This window comes from Phocoena phocoena, chromosome 18 (assembly GCF_963924675.1).
Source record: "Phocoena phocoena chromosome 18, mPhoPho1.1, whole genome shotgun sequence".
In the NCBI taxonomy this organism is placed as follows: Eukaryota; Metazoa; Chordata; class Mammalia; order Artiodactyla; family Phocoenidae; genus Phocoena; species Phocoena phocoena.
The window spans coordinates 3,021,008-3,043,216 of NC_089236.1; the positions used below are offsets into that span (position 1 = coordinate 3,021,008).

Sequence of the window (22,209 nt, forward strand, 5' to 3'; positions counted from 1 at the left end):
TCAGGGCCACCGTGGTGGCTCAGAGCCCACAGGGCACCCTCCCTGGACAGGGGGCGATAAGCCGGCCCCTGCAGGGGCAGCTCCTGACACCCGGTGGGTCCTCTCCACCCCTGGCCCAGGGCAGGCGGACGGGGCGCAACGGCCCGGGCGCCTCCGTTGAATGGAAGCTGCCCGGTGGAGGACTCCACCCCCATCTCCGGGAGCGGACCAGGGAGGCCCGCGACACTCACTGTTGGATGCTCTCATGAGCCGCCGGCGTCCCACGCGGTCCAGCCCGATGGGGGTGCTCTGGGAGAAGGCGCACGGCCGCAGCCGGGCCGACACCGCGCGGTAGGGCGGCACCTGGTGCGCGGGCACGGGCGGCCGGGCAGCTGGCTGCAAAGGAAAGGAGAGGCGGTGAGAAGGGGCAGGAAGTAGGGGCCCCGGGATCTCAGCATCCTCACCTCAAGGCTCTGATCACAGCCCGAGCTGCGCAAGCTCAAGGACGACCTTCCTCTAACCGGAAACCCCAGTGCCGACCCCTCAGGGCATCACGTTTTGGCCACCTGCCAGGACACACCCCCGGGGGACACTCAGGAAAGGCCAGCGTGGAGCAGGGGAAGCTGGGGGAGGAAGTGGTGCCCCACCCCCGGCCCAGCAAGCCCCAGGGAAGCAGAGGCAACGCCAGCCACCCCCACCCCCGGCCTCCGCCCTACACCCACCCGCAGGCAGGGACCAGCACGTGTGGAGCACAGCTCTCATTCACCTGAACTAACAGGGCGGTGGCGCCTTGTCTACGAGGAGAGTTGGTTTTCCACAGATTTAGAATCATCCGTATGTCCTTGTGACCTTCCGTATGAATTGTCCCTACAACTACACTCAAGGCCAAGTTGGTCCCTGCTTTCCGCAGGTTTTCTCAGTATTTTTCTACCCAGTTCCCTAAATGAGTGCACAAAATTATCTTACTCCATTTCTTTTGGACGCTCTGAAATGAAAAAATGTCTGTAATGCTTTAGATCTCCCCTAGGCTGTGTGTGTTTCAAGTTAAAATAGATGACAGTTTGCTTTCGTTCAGAATTATTTCTTGGGTAGCACTGGTGATCCACTGGTGGGCAGAGCCCCCTTCCAGACTTATTTCCTAGCATGCAGGGCATCTTAACACAACAAAGAGTTTGAGGTATTCTTCAACATAATTTGTTTTTTACCTTAAAAATTCAGTTCAGTTTAGTTCAATTAAGCAAGAGGTTTTTGGGTATTTGCTATAAATAAGCATTGTGCTCGGCTTATAGGGAGAATGTAAACATAAAATCCAATACCAATATAGAACTGCCCTTTTAAGAGAATTTATGGGCTGTGATATCAGCTGGCAAGTTTAAAAAAAAATGAAACTGGCACTAGTCATGTATGGTTCTGTGAACCCTGGACCATGGCTGGGGTATGAGTTTCACCAAATAATAGAAACTCCTTCGGAACAGGGCCTTTATTTAAATGTTTTGTAGCTTCAAAGGGCTCTCTGGGTAATTGATACACACTTGTTGAATTACTAAAGTATACTAAGGGAATAATAGTAAGATTTTAACCTATTGTCAAAACAGTTACGAAGCTGCAACTGACGTGCAAAGAGTAAGAAAATGGTAGGAAAAAATATTTTCTCATCTCTAGAAAAAAACTGGTTTATCTTTTCCGTATCTTTACATTTTAAGGATAAGCGACACTTTCTCCTTCCAGATTTCTTCTTTCAGGAAGCTCACTAAATATGCAAGGCTACTTTCCCCAGACGATCCAGAACAAACAGCAAACCGGTTTCCCGTATTATTCAAGATCCCAGAAAGAGGATTAGTAAGAGACATCCAAATGTCAGCGGGTTAGTTCTAATTCATGCATGTTTTCAAAGTCAGGAAGAAAGGCTGTGAGCAGATGACGTCATCCTCGAGGCAGAGAGAAGAAAGGAAAGCGTTAAGTTTCCCCGTAAGTTTGCAGCCAGAGGACAGAGGCCAGGCGGCTGGAGGGCTGAGTGGCTTTGGTGGCAGCGCGCCGGGGCTTACTTGGGGCAGAATGGCCTCCCCCTCCTCCGCCTGGCTGCTCCCATAGAAGCCGACTCCGCCGATCACGGAGATGGGGCGTCTTCTCGGCGCCCCCCGGGGGCAGCCCCCAGCAGGGGTCTGGTCTGCAGGGTCGATGGGGGCCCCGCTGGGCTGCTGGTCACCGTCCTCTGGGTCCTCTTTCTGGGGGTCTACGGCGATCGCGTCTTCAGGGATGGACAGACTTAGGCTGACCGGCTGGCCGTAGTCAGAGAGTGGTCGGGGCCTTGACCTCCTCCCGGGTCCGCATCTCCTCCTGGGGACCCTCTGAGCCTCCAGCCTCTCTTCCTCTGGTGCGGAGGTCCGCCTCCAGGACCCCTCGGTCACAACCTTTTCAAATGCGAAAAAGTTAGGTGAGGGCGACTTCCAGGAGGGTAAAGAAAAGGTACGAGCCAGACGTCCCCGACCCCTCCCCAGCCCCCCAAATTGTTTGCGTACCGGAAAGATGTGACCGAGACGTGGATGAGAAGAAGCAAACGTGTCTTTAATCGGAGGCTGAATTAAAACCCTAATTTCATTAGTGATGTCTGGTGACCCATGATGAGCCACGATACAAGATACTGAGAAAATCGGCACCATGGTAAGTTAACAAAAATGACTTTTAACCACAGCGGGTGTCTCCCCAAATATACATAACAACAGGCAGGGTAACGCAGGCCTGTAGGAGAAATGGCCCTAAGGCTGCACTTGGCAACCTGAGGCCCCTTCTCTCAGCTACATTCCCAGACAGAAGGTGCTTCGAGAGGTTCAGGCCTGGCTGCTCAGCACGGTACGCACACCTGGGGACTTAGTCTGCTGGGGCGAGCACTGAACCAGGGGCTCCAAGGACAAGGTCAGCCGACAAACTGGCTGAGTGCGCTGGGACTGGCCACCACTACCCTTTCAACATCTCAGATTCCGGACTAGACGATCCCACAGCTGGAGAGTCTGCAGCCCTGAAGTCGGCAAGACTTCCTAAGTTTTCAAGTAACTTTTTCAGAGGCAAAGGCAATGCACTAGGAAAAAGACCACGAGGTGTGGAAACGGGCAGACTTCTGTGTAAATCCGGCTGGGCCCCCAGCTGGCTCTGTAGGCCCAGGCAAGGTGCTTCAGGTCTGCAGGCCTGCTTCATCCCCTGTCCCCTCCTGGGACCTGGGAGGATGAGCTGCGACCACGGTGAGTCAGAGGGCCACCCGCATCGGCCCTGGTGGATCGCTGCTCTTAAAACACTGTGCCAGGGAACAACCGTCCCAGGCCTCAGCCTACCCGGAGACGAGCTCTCCCCCAGCGGGTCCTCCAAGTCTGGGCTCAGGGGAGGCCGCTGCGGGCTCTGTGGGAGGGAGGGGGGCAGGAGAGCATGCAGGCGCAGTCCCGCGAGCCCCGTACCCTCCGCTCTTCCGTTCCGAGACATCCTGTAACAACCAAGTGAAAACAGAACAAAGCCCAGCCCGGGGAGGGCTGTGCTAACCAGGCAAGTCATGTGACTGCAGGGCAGGCAGAGCGGGCCACCCTGGCCGAGCGCCCAGCGGGGCGGATGTCCCCCTGCAACCCTGCCCTGAGCAGTGGCCCAGGGACTCTGGGCTCTCGCCAGTCAGTGGCAACTGAGACCAGAAATGTAGGTCCCGTGTTTCCAAGCTGAGACCCGGGGAAGCGAGGTGACTTGCCCAGGGCCACGCAGCCAGCTAGCAGCAACAGAGACACCAGGTATGGGCCTTGTAACCTCTGTCCCCACTAAGCCATGACACTTCCCATATACCAAGTCACCTCTGCTCGAGAGACAGAGGGCTCTAGCAAACACCACTCCCTTGCTACCTGTGGATTCGATTCTTACAGCTTGGACCACTATCTTTAATTCAAGTCACCAGGGACAGAGTCCAGAATACACCACTGTAGCATAAACACCATTGTGAGTGGAAGGCACTTAAGAACAGGGTTTTCTTCTGCGTGAAAGCAGAACTCAGTGGTCATAAGTCCCCTCCCTTGGGACGGGATTCTCTTTCTTCCAGCCAGGGAAGATTGGCTCTTGTCACTGAGAGGAGAAGCCCTCACCGAAACAGACGCAGGCACAAAACTACCCTATCTCCCAGCTGTTCACCTACAGGCCCCTAATCTTTCCCAAAAGTCACTTGCTTTCCCGTGGGAGCCTTTCTCCACCCTCTTTCCCCTATTAAGATGTTCTGTAAGCTCCCAGGGCTAACCACATCCTGGAACCACAGTTTCCTGTGAACTCCCACTTACTCACATGAATAAAAATCTGTCTTCTGTCAGTTTAATTCGCACACCTCCAGAAAAGAATGTATAAGAGGGTGTATTAAAACATTTTCCTCTGACACCGTGGGAAAATATGAGAGTAATCATGGAAAAGTTAATATTGTTTTTTTGCAGTACATACATATAAAAAACAGGCTATTATGGATTGTTTAACTCAATTACTAAATCAAACGGCACAGACAACTTAAGCACACAGTGAGAATAAACCCATTTATATCATCACCCAGTGATAAAAAGGTTGGGAAACAACATGCTTAGAAAAACAGTACAACAACATTGCAGGCTATAAATTGGTCACAAATCTATGTGCAGTTGTTGTTTTTGTTGTTGGTGGTGGGGTTTTGTGGGTTTTTTTTTTTTTTTTGCACGTATGCAACCGCCAGCCTGCTTTCCTCATTGATGCCAAAAAAAAAAAAAAGAGAGAGAGAGAGAGAGAAGGAGACGTGGGTTTAGGAAAACCTGCAGTTGTCTTAGTTGCTCAGGTAACAAATCCTTCTGAGAGCAAACAGGCTCCAGGAAGCGATGGGGGCGGGTAAAGGAAGGCGTGCAGAGGTCAGGAAATCAGACACTGACTGCGTAAAGCCTCGTGCCCACAGGGCAGCACGAGGAGAACCAACCATGATTCTCGTGTGACACATCAGTACCGTACAGCCCCACCCGAGACCTGAAAGGAGAAAGCATGCCTTCCGAGTGGTACCAGATGCCCCAGGAGGTGCAGGAATTAGTTAATAGAATCATAATATATAAAACTGAAACGTCCATTTTATTCAAAGCCAAAGTACAGAAGGAGGGACAGAGGGATGGGGGAAAATCCCTCAGATTTAAGCTCACATTCAAACAGTGAGGCTTTGCCAGAAGACAGGTACATTCAAATAAAACAAATGTGAACTTTCCTGCAAATTCTAAAACTGAATCTTCTTTTAGCAAACATTATGTGCTTCTGAAATACACCCTTGGTTCGTCCCGGGGAACACAGCTTGAGTGCGACTCTTCCCGGAAATACAAACACCCAGCAAAGGACGCTCCACACCCAACGAGCCAGGACCTACCCCAGACTCTGCTACAGGCAGTAGCCCCAGACGCTGTGAAGGGACAGCAGGTGACCACATCCACGCCCTCCGGGAGTTCTTTCCTTCTTTAAACACACTCTCATTGGGTGTAAGTGGCTGGGCCAGAGCTCTGCTAGCCCAGGTTCTCCTCACAGCCCAGCAGCCCAGCGCAGACCCACCCGGGACCAATTCACACCCAAGTCACCAACGTCTGTGAACAGACCTGTCCGTGGCCTCGTTAATTCTTGCTTCCCAGCATAGTTTTAAAATACTTTCCCTAGTTGAGGGGCAGTTTGCATTTTTTTCTTCTATGCAAGATTCCCTCCTTTACGTTACAAAAGTAAAAGGCAAAATAGATCTCATTACCTCTGCTTAGACACTTCAAAACATATTTTAAAACCACAGTGAAAGTGAATCATTAACTTGAGGGAAAAACACTGATCCCACACACGTCCCTTCAGAACCCCGTCTAACGTTGAGTCTCCAGGACCGACAGCAAGAGCTGGGGTTGAACTGTGTCCCCTGAAGATCTACTGGGAGTCCTCACCCCCATACCTGTGAATGTGACCATAGTGGCAGGTACGGAGTCTGCAGGTGCAGTGGAGTTAAGATGAGGTCATACTAGTAGATGAGCCCTAATCCAATGGCTGGCGTCCCTGGAAGAGGAGGGAAATGTGGACACAGAGACAAGAGGAAGAAAGATGTGCGGCCCGAGGCAGAGATGAGAGCCACGCACCCGTGATCCGAGGAGCCTGCAGGGAACCCCGAGGCTGGAAGAGGCAGGGGGTCCACCTCTTGGGCTTCCGGGGGTGGGGCCCCGCCTGCCCAGCCATGACTGCAGACATCTGGCCTCCGCAGCAACGAGGATACATGTCAGCTGTCTTAGCCCCCGTGGTCATTTGTTACAGTAGCTCCAGGGAAGCAGCATAGCAAGGTAACTCAGAAGAAAATATTACAGGCAAAAAGCATATTCTGACCATGTGAAGATTAAAAAATAAAATAAACTAAAGCAAGGAGACCTTCCTCTGGATGAGCCAGAGGTACCGTGAAGACGCACATGAGTACAACGAGCACAGTCAGGTTTTCACAGGTTGTCAGAGTCCTGGGTTCCGCAGGGGACCCAGCACAGGCACCGGGCTGGAGGGGGAAGGAGAAGCATCTTGACAGTGCATGTGGCAGAGACCGTGGAACAAGGTTACGTAACGACAGCTGTGACTCTGGAACACCTGTGACCTGCTGGAACCACACCAGGCGCGTCACCGTATTTAATCTTCACAACCACCTTACGAGGTAGGGGCCACATTTTACTCATCAGGACACTGGGGCTACAATAAATAAAATTACTTGCTCACGTTACTAGAGCCAGAAAGGGGAGGGGCCTGTTTTATACCCCAGTCTGTCCGATTTCAAAATTTCTGTCTTTTCTGCTCGGCCACCTGCATCCAAGGCGTGTACCATTACAGAAGGAAAACAGAACTCTGTAGGTTTTCCAGCCCTTGGCTGTCGAGTGTTTGGAGGGAGCGGAGAGGAGACGGCAGTTATGAGAGGCTCTGACAACTGTGCCTGGGGAACCCACAGACCGCTTCTCAAAATCTCATTTTAAATGCGTAAGATAAAAAGTGTATTCCATCGACAGACGGAGGGATAAAGAAGATGTGATACACACACACACCACACACACACACACACACACACACACACACAATGGAATACTATTCAGCCATAAAAAAGAATGAAATTCTGCCATTTGCAGCAACATGGATGGACCGAGAGATGATCATACTAAGTGAAGTAAGTCAGACAGAGAAAGACAGATATCATATGATATCACTTCTATGTGGAATCTCAAAACTAAAACTAGTGAATAGAACAGAAAAGAAACAGACCCACAGAAAGAACAAACTAGTGGTTACCAGTGGGGGGGAGGGGCAAGATAGGGGGCGAGGATTAAGAGACCTAAACTACCATATATAAAATAAGTAAGCTGCAAGGATATATTGTACAGCACAGGGAATACAGCCAATATTATATAATAAGTGTAAGTGGAATATAACCTTTGAAAATCGTGAGTCACTGTGTTATATACCTGAAATTTATGTACTATTGTACCTCAACTATACCTCAATGAAAAAAATATATACACATTAAACATTTACAGAAAAAAAGACAAGATAGTATTATGAATGAAGCTGATTATTTTGAAACGCAATTTTCAAAATATTAAAAGAATCTTGATATAGTAGTATAGGTAATATGAATTAAGAGGACTGGAGATGGGTCTAAAAGCTGTCACACTTTGAAGTACTGCACTGAGGAGTACAAGAAATTTTAAGAATATCAGCAAAAACTGTCATAAGATGTGAAAAAGGTCTGTGATTTCCATGGCGATTATATCACAGGTGTTGCTAAAATTGCTCTGGTTTGATGCCTACATTCATAATAGAAGGAAATGCTATCTTCTAGTGTGAAAATAATAAAATCCCCACTTCCTGATTTCCACTGATGTAGTCCTTGGATGAACATAAGTTAAAACCTCCTAGTTTAAACTGCTGGAGAGGGTGTGGGGAAAAGGGAACCCCGCTACACTGTTGGTGGGAATGTAAGTTGGTGAAGCCACTATGGAGAACAGTATGGAGGTTCCTCAGACAACTAAAAATAGATTTATCATATATGATCCAGCAATCCCACTCCTGGGTATGTATCCAGACAACTATAATTCAAAAAGACACCTGCACCCCTATGTTCATAGCAGCACTATTCACACTAGCCAAGACATGGAAGCAATCTACGTCCATCAACAAATGAATGGATAAAGAAGATGTGGGGGCTTCCCTGGTGGCACAGTGGTTGAGAGTCCGCCTGCCGATGCGGGGGACGCGGGTTCGTGTCCCGGTCCGGGAGGATCCCACATGCCGCGGAGTGGCTGGGCCCGTGAGCCATGGCCGCTGAGCCTGCGCGTCCGGAGCCTGTGCTCCGCAACGGGAGAGGCCACAACAGTGAGAGGCCCGCGTACCGCAAAAAAAAAAAAAAAAAAAAAAAAAAAAAAAAAAAGATGTGGTACCTATATACAATGGCATACTACTCAGCCATAAAAAAGAATGAAATAATGCCATCTGCAGCAACGTGGATGAACCCAGAGATTATCATACTAAGTGAAATCAGAAAGAGAAAGAAAATACCATATGATATCACTTATATGTGGAATCTAAAATAGGACACCAATGAACCTATCTATGAAACAGAATCATGGACATAGAGAACAGACTTGTGGTTGCCAAGGTGGAGGGGTTTGGGGGAGGGATGGACTGGGAGTTTGGGGTCAGCAGATGCAAACTATTACACATAGAATGGATAAACGACAAGGTCCTACTGTGGGGCACAGGGAACTCTATTCAATATCGTGTGATACACCATAATGGAAAAGAATATTTTAAAAATGTAAATATATATATATATATATATAACTGAGTCACTTTGCTGTACAACAGAAGCTAACACAACACTGTAAATCAAGTATACTCCAATAAAAAAAAACAAACTCCTAGTTCACATAATATCACTTCAGAGTGGACTGTGGGGCCAGTGGTGGGCTCCAACTCCAGAAAATGACACTTTAGACCTTACTTATTATAAAATCAGAATAGTAGCAGCTCACCGTTCAGAGCTGCACATCATTACCTTATTTCCCTTCAGCGAACATGAATGTGTCATAATAAAAGAGCACCTGTGCAGGCCCGTTACCTTCGGCTCGGCAGAGTCCCGGGAATGGGGTGTGTGGTCGGCACGTGTCCCAGGAATTTAAGTGAGGAGGGAACGCGTAAGATCCCAGATCAACTACCATAGTTTGAGACACTGAAGCCAAGAACAAGGACACATTTACACATTTAGAAAGAGAAAAGTTTGAGCCCTAATACAATTTTTTCCCTTTTTTGGTTACTTTTAAGACCAAAGGGATAATATCTTACATTTACATAAAAATTATTTTTCTCCCTGTGTTACTGAGATAGACTTGACATACAGCACCGTTTAAGTTCACGGTGTGAAACAACGATGTGACTCACATGTATTGTGAAATGACCACCACAGCAAGTTTGGTTAATGTCTGTCATCTCATACAGATACAAAAAAAGAAGGAAAAAGAGCTTTCTCTTCCCCTTTGACCTTTTAGGGTCTAGTCTCTTAGCAACTTTCAAATTTACTGAACAGCAGGGTTGACAAGTGTCACCACTGTGTCCACCCCTGGGGCTTATTTATCTTTTAACTAGAGATTTGTACCTACAAATCTGAAATTGTCATCAACTTGCTTCCACATCTACCTAGAGTTGTATGTTCAGATCAGTCAGGAGGACATTATGCCCCCCATTTTGGAGCTGAGAAGCCAGTGACAGAGCAGGCGATGGGCTGAAGGGAGAGAGTTCGGGCACCTCATTTGATGTCATCTCTGCAAGGCCCGCAGACACGAGCCCTCCCTTTGCAGCTGCAGGGAAGAAAAATGCCAGTGCGTTTTATGGTTTATGGTGAAAACCCTTTGCGGCAACTTCCCAAAACACTAGACGGCGTGACGCTGCTCCATCACGCCCACATCCCTCCGCGTGCGTTCCACCCTGCCCTGTGACCCCTTCCCCTGCCGGCAGCGAGCACAGCGCATCCGCTGCCCCCTCCATCCCCGCCGCCCCCGCAGCCTCTCACCTCCACTGGCTTCTCTGCTCGCTTCCTGCTCTCTTCTCCTCCGAGCCCAAAACTTCCCCTTCACCCACCATACCTGGACCTCAAATAGAATCGGTTTTGTTTCAAGTACGGAATCCTACTAGGTTTCTGGTCCTTAGTCTTTAGAACAAGCAGTGCAATAGCCTTCCTCTCTCCACAGCTGCCTTTTCTCTTACTGTCCTTAGCGGCAGCAGTTGGGGATCATCCCGACAGAAGGTGAGTCGCACTGGACACACCTCCTACCACACAGGCTTCCTAACCCAAACCCCGAACTCTTTCAGGGGGTCGTGGATCTTTTCTGACATCATTTGGGTGAGTTAAGGAACAATCAGCGTTGAAGAGGGACTTCTGTAAGAGCGAAAATGCCCAAGAAAGGAGGAGCGGGGAGGGGCAGCCGCTGACTTGGTTCCGAAATAAGTTAAGCGGCCAAACACCCTCCGCTTAGCGAACGACCCCCTAAAACCATGACTGTTCAATGGCTCAGCTCCACCTGCCACTGGCTTCTCCGGTTCAGGGCCGTCTTGGGAGGAGACAGGCATCATCATCAACCCATCTCTCCCCTTCTCAGGCCCCAGGTTTGGACTCCGCCTGGCTCTGGATGGGCCCGAGCAAGAAACAGATGGGAGAGTAGAACGTACTTTACTGGGTTATTCCTTCCACAGCTTTTCTACAGGCAAAGCAGCTATGAACGCTGGGTTACGTTCTACATTCGTACCCCTGTGCTGCAGCTGTCATTTCAGATGCCAGGTTCTAAGCTGTAAGAATCTTTAGTGGTTGTTAGAATTCCAACAGCAAATAAAACGCAAATGGCCAGCCGAAAGCTGTTCTGATTTTTATGGAATCGGATTATATGTGCATCAGTAATTTTGATGTAGCTTTTAAAAATTCGAAAAAAAAAAAAGAGAGAAACTATTGTAATCTGGAAAGCAGTGGCCTTGTCTCTTGGATTCAGGCCACTTATTTAAAATACATAAGCAATTAATGCTTCTCGTCTCCCTGGAGAGCACAGTGGTGGTAATAGATACTTCAGTTGTCCTAACATGTGGAAAATTGATGATAAAATGTGCGGAAATGAGTTTGTGAGCCTATGGCCTTTGTAACTTGTTTGACAGGCAGAATAGGTAATTCATTAAAAATGAAAATATTGGGCTTCCCTGGTGGCGCAGTGGTTGAAAGTCTGCCTGCCGATGCAGGGGACGCAGGTTCGTTCCCCGGACCGGGAAGATCCCACATGCCGCGGAGCGGCTGCGCCCGTGAGCCACGGCCGCTGAGCCTGCGGGTCCGGAGCCTGTGCTCCGCAACGGGAGGGGCCCCAGCAGTGAGAGGCCTGCGTACCGCAAAAAAAAAAAAAAAAAAAAAAAGCAAATATTAACGCGCATGCGGACACTTAATTTACTACTGATTGCCCAGTTCTCCGAGCATTAAAAAACCCTTAATAGTAACTATGAAAAATCTGGGCTCTGGAAGTCCCCCCTCCCCTGCCTTTGTAATAAATCATTCACAGGAATTCCATTTCTGGGCTTAACTAAAACCCCACCATCCTACCATCTCAAAATCAACAGCAGCACAGCGCTAGTTTGACATCCAGGTAGAGAAATGATAGAATTGTAGGTTGTTGTTTTTTACGTGTGGACTCATGAAAAGTGAAGAGACAGTTTAAAACCATCATATGAAATAAATGCACATAATGACTCCACATTAAAATGTATTTTATCTGAAACACATGATGAAGTATAGAGAGGTCTACTCAAACTTTGCTTTCAATTAATAAAAAGCATGATTTTATAAAAATGAACTTGCTTTCCTCTTTAGAAATTGTTTCATGGTTGAGGATAACTGAATATTCCAAATTCAAGAACCATGTTTTAGAGCTGAATGTCAGAAGCCCACTGTTTTTCTAAACCTTTTTTTTTAAAACATCTTTATTGGAGTAGAATTGCTTTACAATGGTGTGTTATTTGCTCCTGTATAACAAAGTGAATCAGCTATACATATACATATCTCCTCCCTCTTGTGCCTCCCTCCCACCCTCCCTATCCCACCCCTCTAGGTGGTCACAAAGCACTGAGCTGATCTCCCTGTGCTATGTGGCTGCTTCCCACTAGCTATCTATTTTACATTTGGTAGTGTATATATGTCCATGCCACTCTCTCACTTTGCCCCAGCTTACCCTTCCCCCTCCCCATGTCCTCAAGTCCATTCTCTGCGTCTTCATCTTTACTTCTGTCCTACCCCTAGGTTCTTCAGAACATTTTTTTTTAGATTCCATGTATATGTGTTAGCATACGGTATTTGTTTTTCTCTTTCTGACTTACTTCATTCTGTATGATAGTCTCTAGGCCCATCCACCTCACTACAAATAACTCAATTTCATTTATTTTTATGGCTGAGTAATATTCTATTGTATATACATGCCACATCTTTTTTTTTTTCAAACTTCTACTCTTTTTATACAGCAGGTTCTTATTAGTTATCCATTATATACATATTAGTGTCTACATGTCAATCCCAATCTCCCAATTCATCACACCACCACCCACCACTTTCCCGCCTTGGGGTCCATACGTTTGTTCTCTACATCTGTGTCTCTATTTCTGCCCTGCAAACCGGTTCATCTGTACCATTTTTCTAGGTTCCACAAATATGCGTTAATATACGGTATTTGTTTTTCTCTTTCTGACTTACTTCACTCTGTATGACAGTCTCTACATCCATCCACGTGTCTACAAATGACCCAATTCCATTCCTTTTTATGGCTGAGTAATATTCCATTGTATATTTGTATCACATCTTCTTTATCCATTCATCTGTCAATGGGCATTTAGGTTGCTTCCATGACCTGGCTATTGTAAATAGTGATGCAATGAACATTGGGATGCATGTGTCTTTTGAATTATGGTTTTCTCAGCATATGTGCCCAGTAAGTGGGATTGCTGGGTCATATGGTAATTCTGTTTTTACTTACTTAAGGAACCTCCATACTGTTCTACATAGTGGCTGTATCAATTTACATTCCCACCAACAGTGCAAGACGGTTCCCTTTTCTCCACACCCTCTCCAGCATTTGTTGTTTGTAGATTTTCTGATGATGGCCATTGCAACTGGTGTGAGGTGATACCTCATTGTAGTTTTGGTTTGCATTTCTCTAATAATTAGTGATGTTGAGCAGCTTTTCATATGCTTCTTGACCATCTGTATGTCTTCTTTGGAGAAATGTCTATTTAGGTCTTCTGCCCATTTTTGGATTGGGCTGTTTGTTTTTTTAATATTGAGCTGCATGAGCTGTTTATATATTTTGGAGATGAATCCTTTGTCCCTTGATTCATTTGCAAATATTTTCTCACATTCTGAGGGTTGTCTTTTCGTCTTATTTGTAGTTTCCTTTGCTTTGCAAAAACTTTTAAGTTTAATTAAGTCCCATTTGTTTATTTTTATTTCCATTCCTCTAGGAGGTGGATCAAAAAAGAACTTGCTGTGATTTATGTCAAAGAGTGTTCTTCCTATGTTTTCCTCTAAGAGTTTTATAGGGTCTGCTCTTACATTTAGGTCTCTAATCCATTTTGAGTTTATTTTTGTGTATGGTGTTAGGGAATGTTCTAATTTCATTCTTTTACATGTAGCTGTCCAGTTTTCCCAGCACCACTTATTGAATAGACTGTCTTTTCTCCATTGTATATCTTTGCCTCCTTTATCAAAGATAAGGTGACCATATGTGCATGGGTTTATCTCTGGGCTTTCTATCCTGTTCCATTGATCTATATTTGTTTTTGGGCCAGTACCATATTGTCTTGATTACTGTAGCTTTGTAGTATAGTCTGAAGTCAGGGAGTCTCATTCCTCCAGCTCCATTTTTTTCCTTTAAGACTGCTTTGGCTATTCAGAATCTTTCATGTCTCCATACAAATTTTAAGATTTTTTTGTTCTAGTTCTGTAAAAAATGCCATTGCTGATATGATAGGGATTGCACTGAATCTGTAGATTGCTTTGGGTAGTATAGTCATTTTCACAATGTTGATTCTTCCAATCCAAGAACATGGTATATCTCTCCATTTGTCGGTATCATCTTTAATTTCTTTCATCAGTGTCTCTTACTTTTCTGCATACAGGTCTTTTGTCTACCTAGGTAGGTTTATTCCTAGGTATTTTATTCTTTTTGTTGCAATGGTAAATGGGAGTGTTTCCTTAATTTCTCTTTCAGATTTTTCATTAGTGTATAGGAATGCAAGAGATTTCTGTGCATTAATTTTGTATCCTGCAACTTTACCAGATTCATTGATTAGCTCTAGTAGTTTTCTGGTGGCATCTTTAGGATTCTCTATGTATAGTATCATGTCATCTGCAAACAGTGACAGTTTCACTTCTTCTTTTCCAATTTGTATTCCTTTGGTTTCTTTTTCTTCTCTGATTGCCATGGCTAGGACTTCCAGAACTATGTTGAATAATAGTGGTGAGAGTGGACAACCTTGTCTTGTTCCTGATCTTAGAGGAAATGCTTTCAGTTTTTCACCACTGAGAATGATGTTTGCTGTGGGTTTGTCGCATATGGCCTCTATTATGTTGAGGTAGGTTCCCTCTATGCCCACTTTCTGGAGAGTTTTTATCATAAATGGGTGTCGAATTTTGCAAAAGCTTTTTCTGCATCTATTGAGATGATCATATGGTTTTTATTCTTCAATGTGTTAATATGGTATACCACATTGATGGATTTGTGTATATTGAAGAATCCTTGCATCCCTGGGATAAATCCCACTTGATCTTGGTGTATGATCCTTTTAATGTGCTGTTGGATTCTGTTTGCTAGTATTTTGTTGAGGATTTTTGCATCTATATTCATCAGTAATATTGGTCTGTAATTTTCTTTTTTTGTAGTATCTTTGTCTGGTTTTGGTATCAGGGTGTTGGTGGCCTCGTAGAATGAGTTTGGGAGTGTTCCTCCCTCTGCTATATTTTGGAAGAGTTTCAGAAGGAAAAGTGTTAGCTCTTCTCTAAATGTTTGACAGAATTCGCCTATGAAGCCATCTGGTCCTGGACTTTTGTTTGTTGGAAGATTTTTAATCACAGTTTCAATTTCATTACTTGTGATTGGTCTGTTTATATATTTATATTTCTTCCTGGTTGAGTCTTGGAAGGTTATACCTTTCTAAGAGTTTGTCCATTTCTTCCAGGTTGTCCATTTTATTGTCCATTAGAGTTGCTTATAGTAGTCTCTTAGGATGCTTTGTATTTCTGCGGTGTCTGTTGTAACTTCTCCTTTTTCATTTCTAATTTTATTGATTTGAGTCCTCTCCCTCTTTTTCTTGATGAGTCTGGCTAAAGGTTTCTCAATTTTATTTTTCTTCTCGAAGAGCCAGCTTTTAGTTTTATTGATGTTTGCTATTGTTTTGTTTCTATTTCATTTATTTCTGCTCTGATCTTTATGATTTCTTTCCTTATAATAACTTTGGGTTTTGTTTGTTCTTCTTTCTCTAATTGCTTTAGGTGTAAGGTTAGGTTGTTTGAGATTTTTCTTGTTTATTGAGGTAGGATTGTATTGCTATAAAATTCCCTCTTAGAACTGCTTTTACTGCATCCCATAGGTTTTGGGTCATCGTGTTTTCATCGTCATTTGTTTCTAGGTATTTTTTGATTTCCTCTCTGATATCTTCACTGATCTCTTGGTTATTTAGTAGTGTATTGTTTAGCCTCCATGTGTTTGCATGTTTTACAGATTTTTTCCTGTAATTGATATCTAGTCTCATAGCGTTGTGGTCAGAAAAGATACTTGACACAATTTCAATTTTCTTAAATTTACCAAGGCTTGATTTGTGAACTAAAATATGATCTATCTTGGAGAATGTTCCATGAGCACTTGAGAAGTAATCTGCTGTTTTTGGACGGAATGTCCTATAAATATCAATTAAGTCCATCTTGTTTAATGTATCATTTAAAGCTTGTGTTTCCGTATTTATTTTCATTTTGGATGATCTGTCCATTGGTGAAACAGGGGTGTTAAAGTCCCCTACTATGACTGTGTTACTGTCAATTTCCCCTTTTATGGCTGTTAGCATTTGCCTTATGTAATGAGGTGCTCCTATGTTGGGTTCATAAATATTTACAATTGTTATATCTTCTTCTTGGATTGATCCCTTGATCATTATGTAGTGTCCTTCTTTGTCTCTTGTAATAGTCTTTATTTTAAAGTCATTTTGTGTGATATGAGAATTGCTATTCCAGCTTTCTTTTGATTGCCATTTACATGGAATATCTTTTTCCATCCCCTCACTTTCAGTCTGTATGTGTCCCTAGGTCTGAAGTGGGTCACTTGTAGATAGCATATATACAGGTCTTGTTTTTGTATCCGTTCAGTCAGTCTATGTCTTTTGGTTAGAGCATTTAATCCACTTACATTTAAGGTAATTATTGATATGTATGTTCCTATTACCATTTTCTTAATTGTTTTGCATTTGTTATTGCAGGTTTTTTCCTTCTCTTGTGTATCCTGCCTAGAGAAGTTCCTTTAGCATTTGTTGTAAAGCTGGTTTGGTGGTACTGAATTCTCTTAGCTTTTGCTTGTCTGTAAAGGTTTTAATTTCTCCGTCAAATCTGAATGAGATCCTTGCTGGGTCTAAACCTTTTTAAACATGAGACTTTGTTAACGCTGTTTGACTTCCTTTGTACAGAGAGAGAGAGGAATCAGGAGGAGGGGGAAAGGGACCTCCCTGGTGGTCCAGTGGTTAAGACTCTGAGCTTTCACTGCAGGGGGCATGGCTTTGATCCCTGGTCGGGGAACTAAGATCCCGCTTGCCGCATGGCATGGCCAAAAAATAAAAGCTATCTAGAGATGACTTAAAGTATATGGGAGAAAGTGAGTAGGTTATATGCAAATAATACACCATTGCATGTAACGGATTTGAGCGTTCGTGGATTTTGGTATCTGTGAGGGGGAAAGGAGAAGGGGAAGCAGGGCCCAGCTTACTCTCTGTGGAGGACAATGAAGGGTGATGTCTGTGTCCCCAGCATCAACGCATTTCAAGCCACGGCTGGCAGCACAAATATCCAAATCAACAGCCCAGAATGTCTTTAGAATCAAGGAAACTAAGGGCCACTGGAGTAGAGTGCAGAATAGCATCTTCACAATCATGACTGCCTCCGTGTCCTAGCTGAGGAGATCCCAGGTACCCAGTCGTCCCACGCTGGGCGCCCCTCAACGCTTCCCTCTCCCTCCCCAACCACAGCTACAGTTAATCTCAGGAGGAATCTAGTCCATCATGTCCCATGGAACAGTCTCTCCTAACGCTTCCTTGTCTCCAACCCATTCTCCATCCTACCACTAAAACACACATCAGATCGCGGCTGGCTGTCACCCCAGAACAAACCCGGGGTCATTCAAAACCTCATCCAATGTGCCTTTCCAGCTCCGTCTTCACACGCAATTATTCACCAGCCACACCACTTGAGGCAATTGGAAATGAGGGAAAGGGTGCTCCCGCTACGATACCTTTTTGACCCTGTCAATCTGGAAATTTTATCCTTCAGCATTCAGCTGAAATATCACCTCCTGCAGGAAAACTTCATAAATTCCCCTGGGCTCTGAGCTCTCTTTCCTGTGCCTCTGTTAAAACCACTGCGATATTTTTATAGCCTTGATTTATTTATCTGGCTGTCACATGACAGCAGCTACTTACATTCTTTCCAAATTATCCAGTACCATTGTGACATCCCCAGAGTCTGCAGCCTGGGAAACTGGCAGTTTAAAAAGCTTCATGAATGGGTCAAGGGACGAATGGGTGACTGGTGGACAAAGGAGCAAATAAGTGAGCAGTTCTGGGTGGCAAGGAAGCTGTCCTCACCCTACATTTATACGTGATTTTATAAAAATGAACTTAAGTTATCACTTGAGGATAACTAAATATCTCAAAACCTATAACAATATCTTAGATCAGGAAATCAACCATCCCATTCCTGTCTCTTTCATAACTGATTCGAATTCCATGTACCCTGGAAACAAGCTGACTTCAATTTTCTTTCCCCCATTGTCAACAATCCTGTTTTAAAGTCTCCTATTTGGGACTTCCCTGGTGGCACAGTGGTTAACAATCCGCCTGCCAATGTAGCAGACACAGATTCGAGCCCTGGTCCAGGAAGATCACACGTGCCACGGAGCAACTAAGCCCATGCACCACAATTACCGAGCCTGTGCTCTAGAGCCCGCGAGCCACAACTACTGAGCCCACGCGCCACAACTACTGAAGCCCACACACCTAGAGCCTGTGCTCCGCAATGAGAAGCCACCACAATGAGAAGCCCGCGCACCGCAACGAAGAGTAGCCCCCGCTCGCCGCAACTAGAGAAAGTCCACGTGCAGCAACGAAGACCCAATGCAGCCAAAAATAAATAGATAAGATAAAAATAAAAATAAAATAAAGTCTCCTATTTGGTACCAGACACGTGAGGGACAAGGTAATGTGTCTTTTCTAACCAACAAGTTTTCTCTGCTGGCAACAGAGCGTAAAAGGAAAGATTTAGGCCTTTCCAAACGTCTCTCTTCCATATTTTAGGCTCAGCGGGAAGCATCACTGCATTGGGAGGAGAAAAGGGCCCGGGACGCAATGACAGGAGGCAGTGGATGACGAGGGCGTGGTGACAGGAGGGTGGGAAAAGCACTCCAGAGGGAAGTCAGAGGAGGGAGGGCTTCGTGGGGACCCGCTGTTCCTCTCGGCAACACTCACTGACGTCAGATACACTCTGTCACCCCCTCCTTTACACTTGAAAGCATCCAGCCCATGAACCTGAGGAGTCAAGCAAACCCCGAGCCTGATTAGATCTGCTGTTCCCCAGGAGCGCTCTGGGTAGAGCTCCTGGGGCTGTGGGAACAGGGACCACCCTGGAGGGAAGGAAGACCACGAGGCGACACCAAGGTGCTCCGTGAGAACTGAACGCGTGATGCTGCAAAAGATCTCGCGGATGTTTAGTTCAAAACCTGCAGTAAAAGAATTACAGATGGGGCTTCCCTGGTGGCGCAGTGGTTGAGAGTCCGCCTGCCGATGCAGGGGACGCGGGTTCGTGCCCCGGTCCGCGAAGATCCCACGTGCCGCGGAGCGGCTGGGCCCGTTAGCCATGGCCGCTGAGCCTGCGCGTCTGGAGCCTGTGCTCCGCAGCGGGAGAGGCCACAGCAGTGAGAGGCCCGCGTACCGCAAAAAAAACAAAAAAACCAGCCCCTGTGGGGCTTGGGAGGGGCCTGTAACCTCTCCAGGCCTCAGTTTATTCATTGTTTAAAAACAAAAACCCAAATCCAAAAATGTTGACCTCCTTGACAGGGTGGCTGAGAAGAATCTTTATTCACTGAAAAACCATCCGATAAACAGGAGTGGTTGCTGTTGATACTTTTAGTTGTAAGAGCCAATGACATTTTTAAAGTTCCAAAGGGAGGTGGTAAAACTCCAGTCCCCAGCAGAGGGTGTAGCAATTTCTGATCAACATATTTTAGACCAAATTCTTTATTCCACCATTTACTTCTTGCTTGAAAGGTTTTAATTTCATCCCTGGGGAACTGCTGTTTGTACTCTATAGAGATTCGTATCCGGTTAATAGAGTCCAATGAGAAAACCAGGACTACAAGTCATGTTTAACTCTTTCAGGGGTTAATGCCTCTCTTTCCTAAACCAAGCGTCAGCGGGGGGTAGATGTGGAAGAGAAATGCCCAAACCTAACATACAGGATATCAGTACCTAGAGGAGCCTCAGCCTGGACAGCAGGTCTCAAGCTTCAGTGCCTGAGATATTTCCCTGGGTATAGTGTTAAAGGTCCAGATTACTGCTTCTGATTCAGCAGCCCCAGGTGGGGCTCAGGACCTGTGCCTTCACCTTGCAACCTGGGTGGTCCGATTCCAAACTGTGAGAAACTCAGGCTACAAGATGGGAAGTAATTTGCAGAATTTAACTGCTTTGTACTGAAGGGTCTGACCAAAGGCCGCAATTTTAACCAACAATGAATATGATAAAAGCTAATATTTATGCTTTATTGTTAATATTAATGATTACTAATACAGCCAATAGTATAACTTTAATTATAATATATAACGTGTAATGTAATAATATAATTATAAAATTAATATAATTTTTATAATATTGTTTAATTATATATAATATTATATGTAATATAATAATATAGTTTGTAATATGACAAGATAAACTATAAGATTAATAAAAATGCTATTAAAGTTAGTAATATTCTACTACGTTCCAGGCACTGTGGTATGTATCTTATATGCATTATTTCATTTACTCCTGATAGCTATTATTACCTCCATTTTTAAAGAAATGAGGCTTAAATAAGTCAAGTGTTTTTGTTAAGGACGTACAGCTGGTTAGCAGCAAAGCCAGGACTTGAACTCGGGCAACGCTCCTACAAAGCCCGACTGTTCTACACCGGAGAGCCTCCCCACCGCTCGGAAATGCTGGCATCGCTGGCTGGCAACCCATCCTGAGGCTCCCCCGCCCCCCATTCCTGAACTGGGGGAGACCCCCTGAAGTCCTCCCCTCAGCCTCACTGAGCTCCTCCTGAGTGAATTGAGCATTCTCGTGGTCCTTGTGTCCTCACACTGTCCCTGGTGGGAGAAACAGAAGTAGCGTTCGGTTTATACAGGGACGTGTGACAAACTGTGCTGACGTGCTCCTGTCAACTCATGCCTACGGCCTTCCTCTGACGGTCGTTGCAGACACATCAAAGTGAATGTGTGTCACCGGGCCAGCGGGAAAGTAATTCCCAACCTCGGACACTCTTTCCTCTTGATTATCATAGGGAAGCTTAGGATGAGAAAAACAGAACACGAGAAAAACATATGTACTGCCATCAGTTTCTTAATCATCAGGCTCAAATTTCCCACAAAGAATACGGACACTACTTTTCTACATTTCATAACTTCATTAAGCCTTTGTTACCCACCTTTGTTACCCACAAATTAAAACAAGGCACCAAATAAGCAAAAATACTAAAACTTTGACAAATACACTGCAATACTGGTTCGTATCATTTAGGAATTTCATATACTTTAGAAAGCTTAAAATTCATAGCAAATATGATACAGTATATCATTTATACTTGACTACAAATGGTTATTACAGTAATTTCTATAAAAACTAGGCTCTTGCACAGGTATATAGGTATGCCTACAATTGGTGAATTTTGCCATGCAAATTATACCTCAATAAAGCTCCTAAAAATCTTGGGCAGGTTTTCTAGGGTCACTACATTTACCTCTATGTAGGCAACCTCATCTTTCTGGAATTTCTAGGCTCTGTGAAACAGCTGTGGATAATTCTCACCTCCAGCAGAACTGCTTAAATCTCCCAAGTACCTATTTAAGTAACCTGGAGAGTAATGTCTAAGTAATCCGCAAAGAGTCAAAATTATGCAATATTTCCGTGTCTCTGATGAAATTACAGAAAAAACAGTACCTCGGAACCATCATTATGTATGAAGTACCCCTTGTGAGCATCGTAAAGCTCCAGAGTTCCTAATCCACGCTGAAAATAGGCCTGATTTAGCTCCTCCTGACCTACTGGAGTGATTATTCCGTACTAGAAGCTAGAGAGAGGCTTTATTTTAGTGACAGTGTACCTGGTGATGCCACAGAAATCCCCTCCTTTTTCAGAGGCAGCAGCAAAAAGCGGGCAGCGGTCCGGGGGCGGGGGCCGGCGGAGCACATGAAGTCCCCAGGTGCCCAGGCCGGACAGGCCGGGGCGGGGATGGTGACCTTGGCGGGTCGAAGCCCCACGCAGGAATGACACCGTGCACCCCGCAGAACTAGTGTCTCCCAGTCCAGCGCTCAAATCGTCTCAACTGCATAAGGCTGCATACTGCGGGGGCTTCCGACGATTTTGAGGGCACAAGTCCCTGAGGAAGAAAGCTACAAGACCCTCAAACATTTGAGTGCTGGAGCCAACTGCAAGGGTCCCCTTGAGCTGCCATCGTGTTAGCGCAAGGGCTGGGTGAGGACATAAGTTCAGCGCTGGTCCAGTGTCTTTGGGGCTTGATTCTGGGTCCCAACACAACAGTATCCTCTCCGTCGGCAGTCACCTTTGACTTTCCCCCCAAACACTCCAATGCTAATTAAAAACATAAACTGCAAAATCACTTTGGAATCAGCCCCTGCCCCATTTCCA

The 22,209-nt window shown here is 45.4% G+C and overlaps 1 protein-coding gene across 1 annotated transcript in view; it reads right to left on the reverse strand.

Moving 5' to 3' along the window:
• SPATA13 (spermatogenesis associated 13) overlaps positions 1–22,209 on the reverse strand; it is a 71,563-nt gene that overhangs the window by 43,861 nt on the left and 5,493 nt on the right. The window contains exons 2-3 of the mRNA XM_065896322.1: positions 2,025–2,390; positions 231–375 (exon numbers count right to left, since the gene is read on the reverse strand). Of these exons, the coding sequence (XP_065752394.1) occupies positions 231–375; positions 2,025–2,390 (511 nt within the window). The remainder of the gene's footprint in view (positions 1–230; positions 376–2,024; positions 2,391–22,209) is intronic.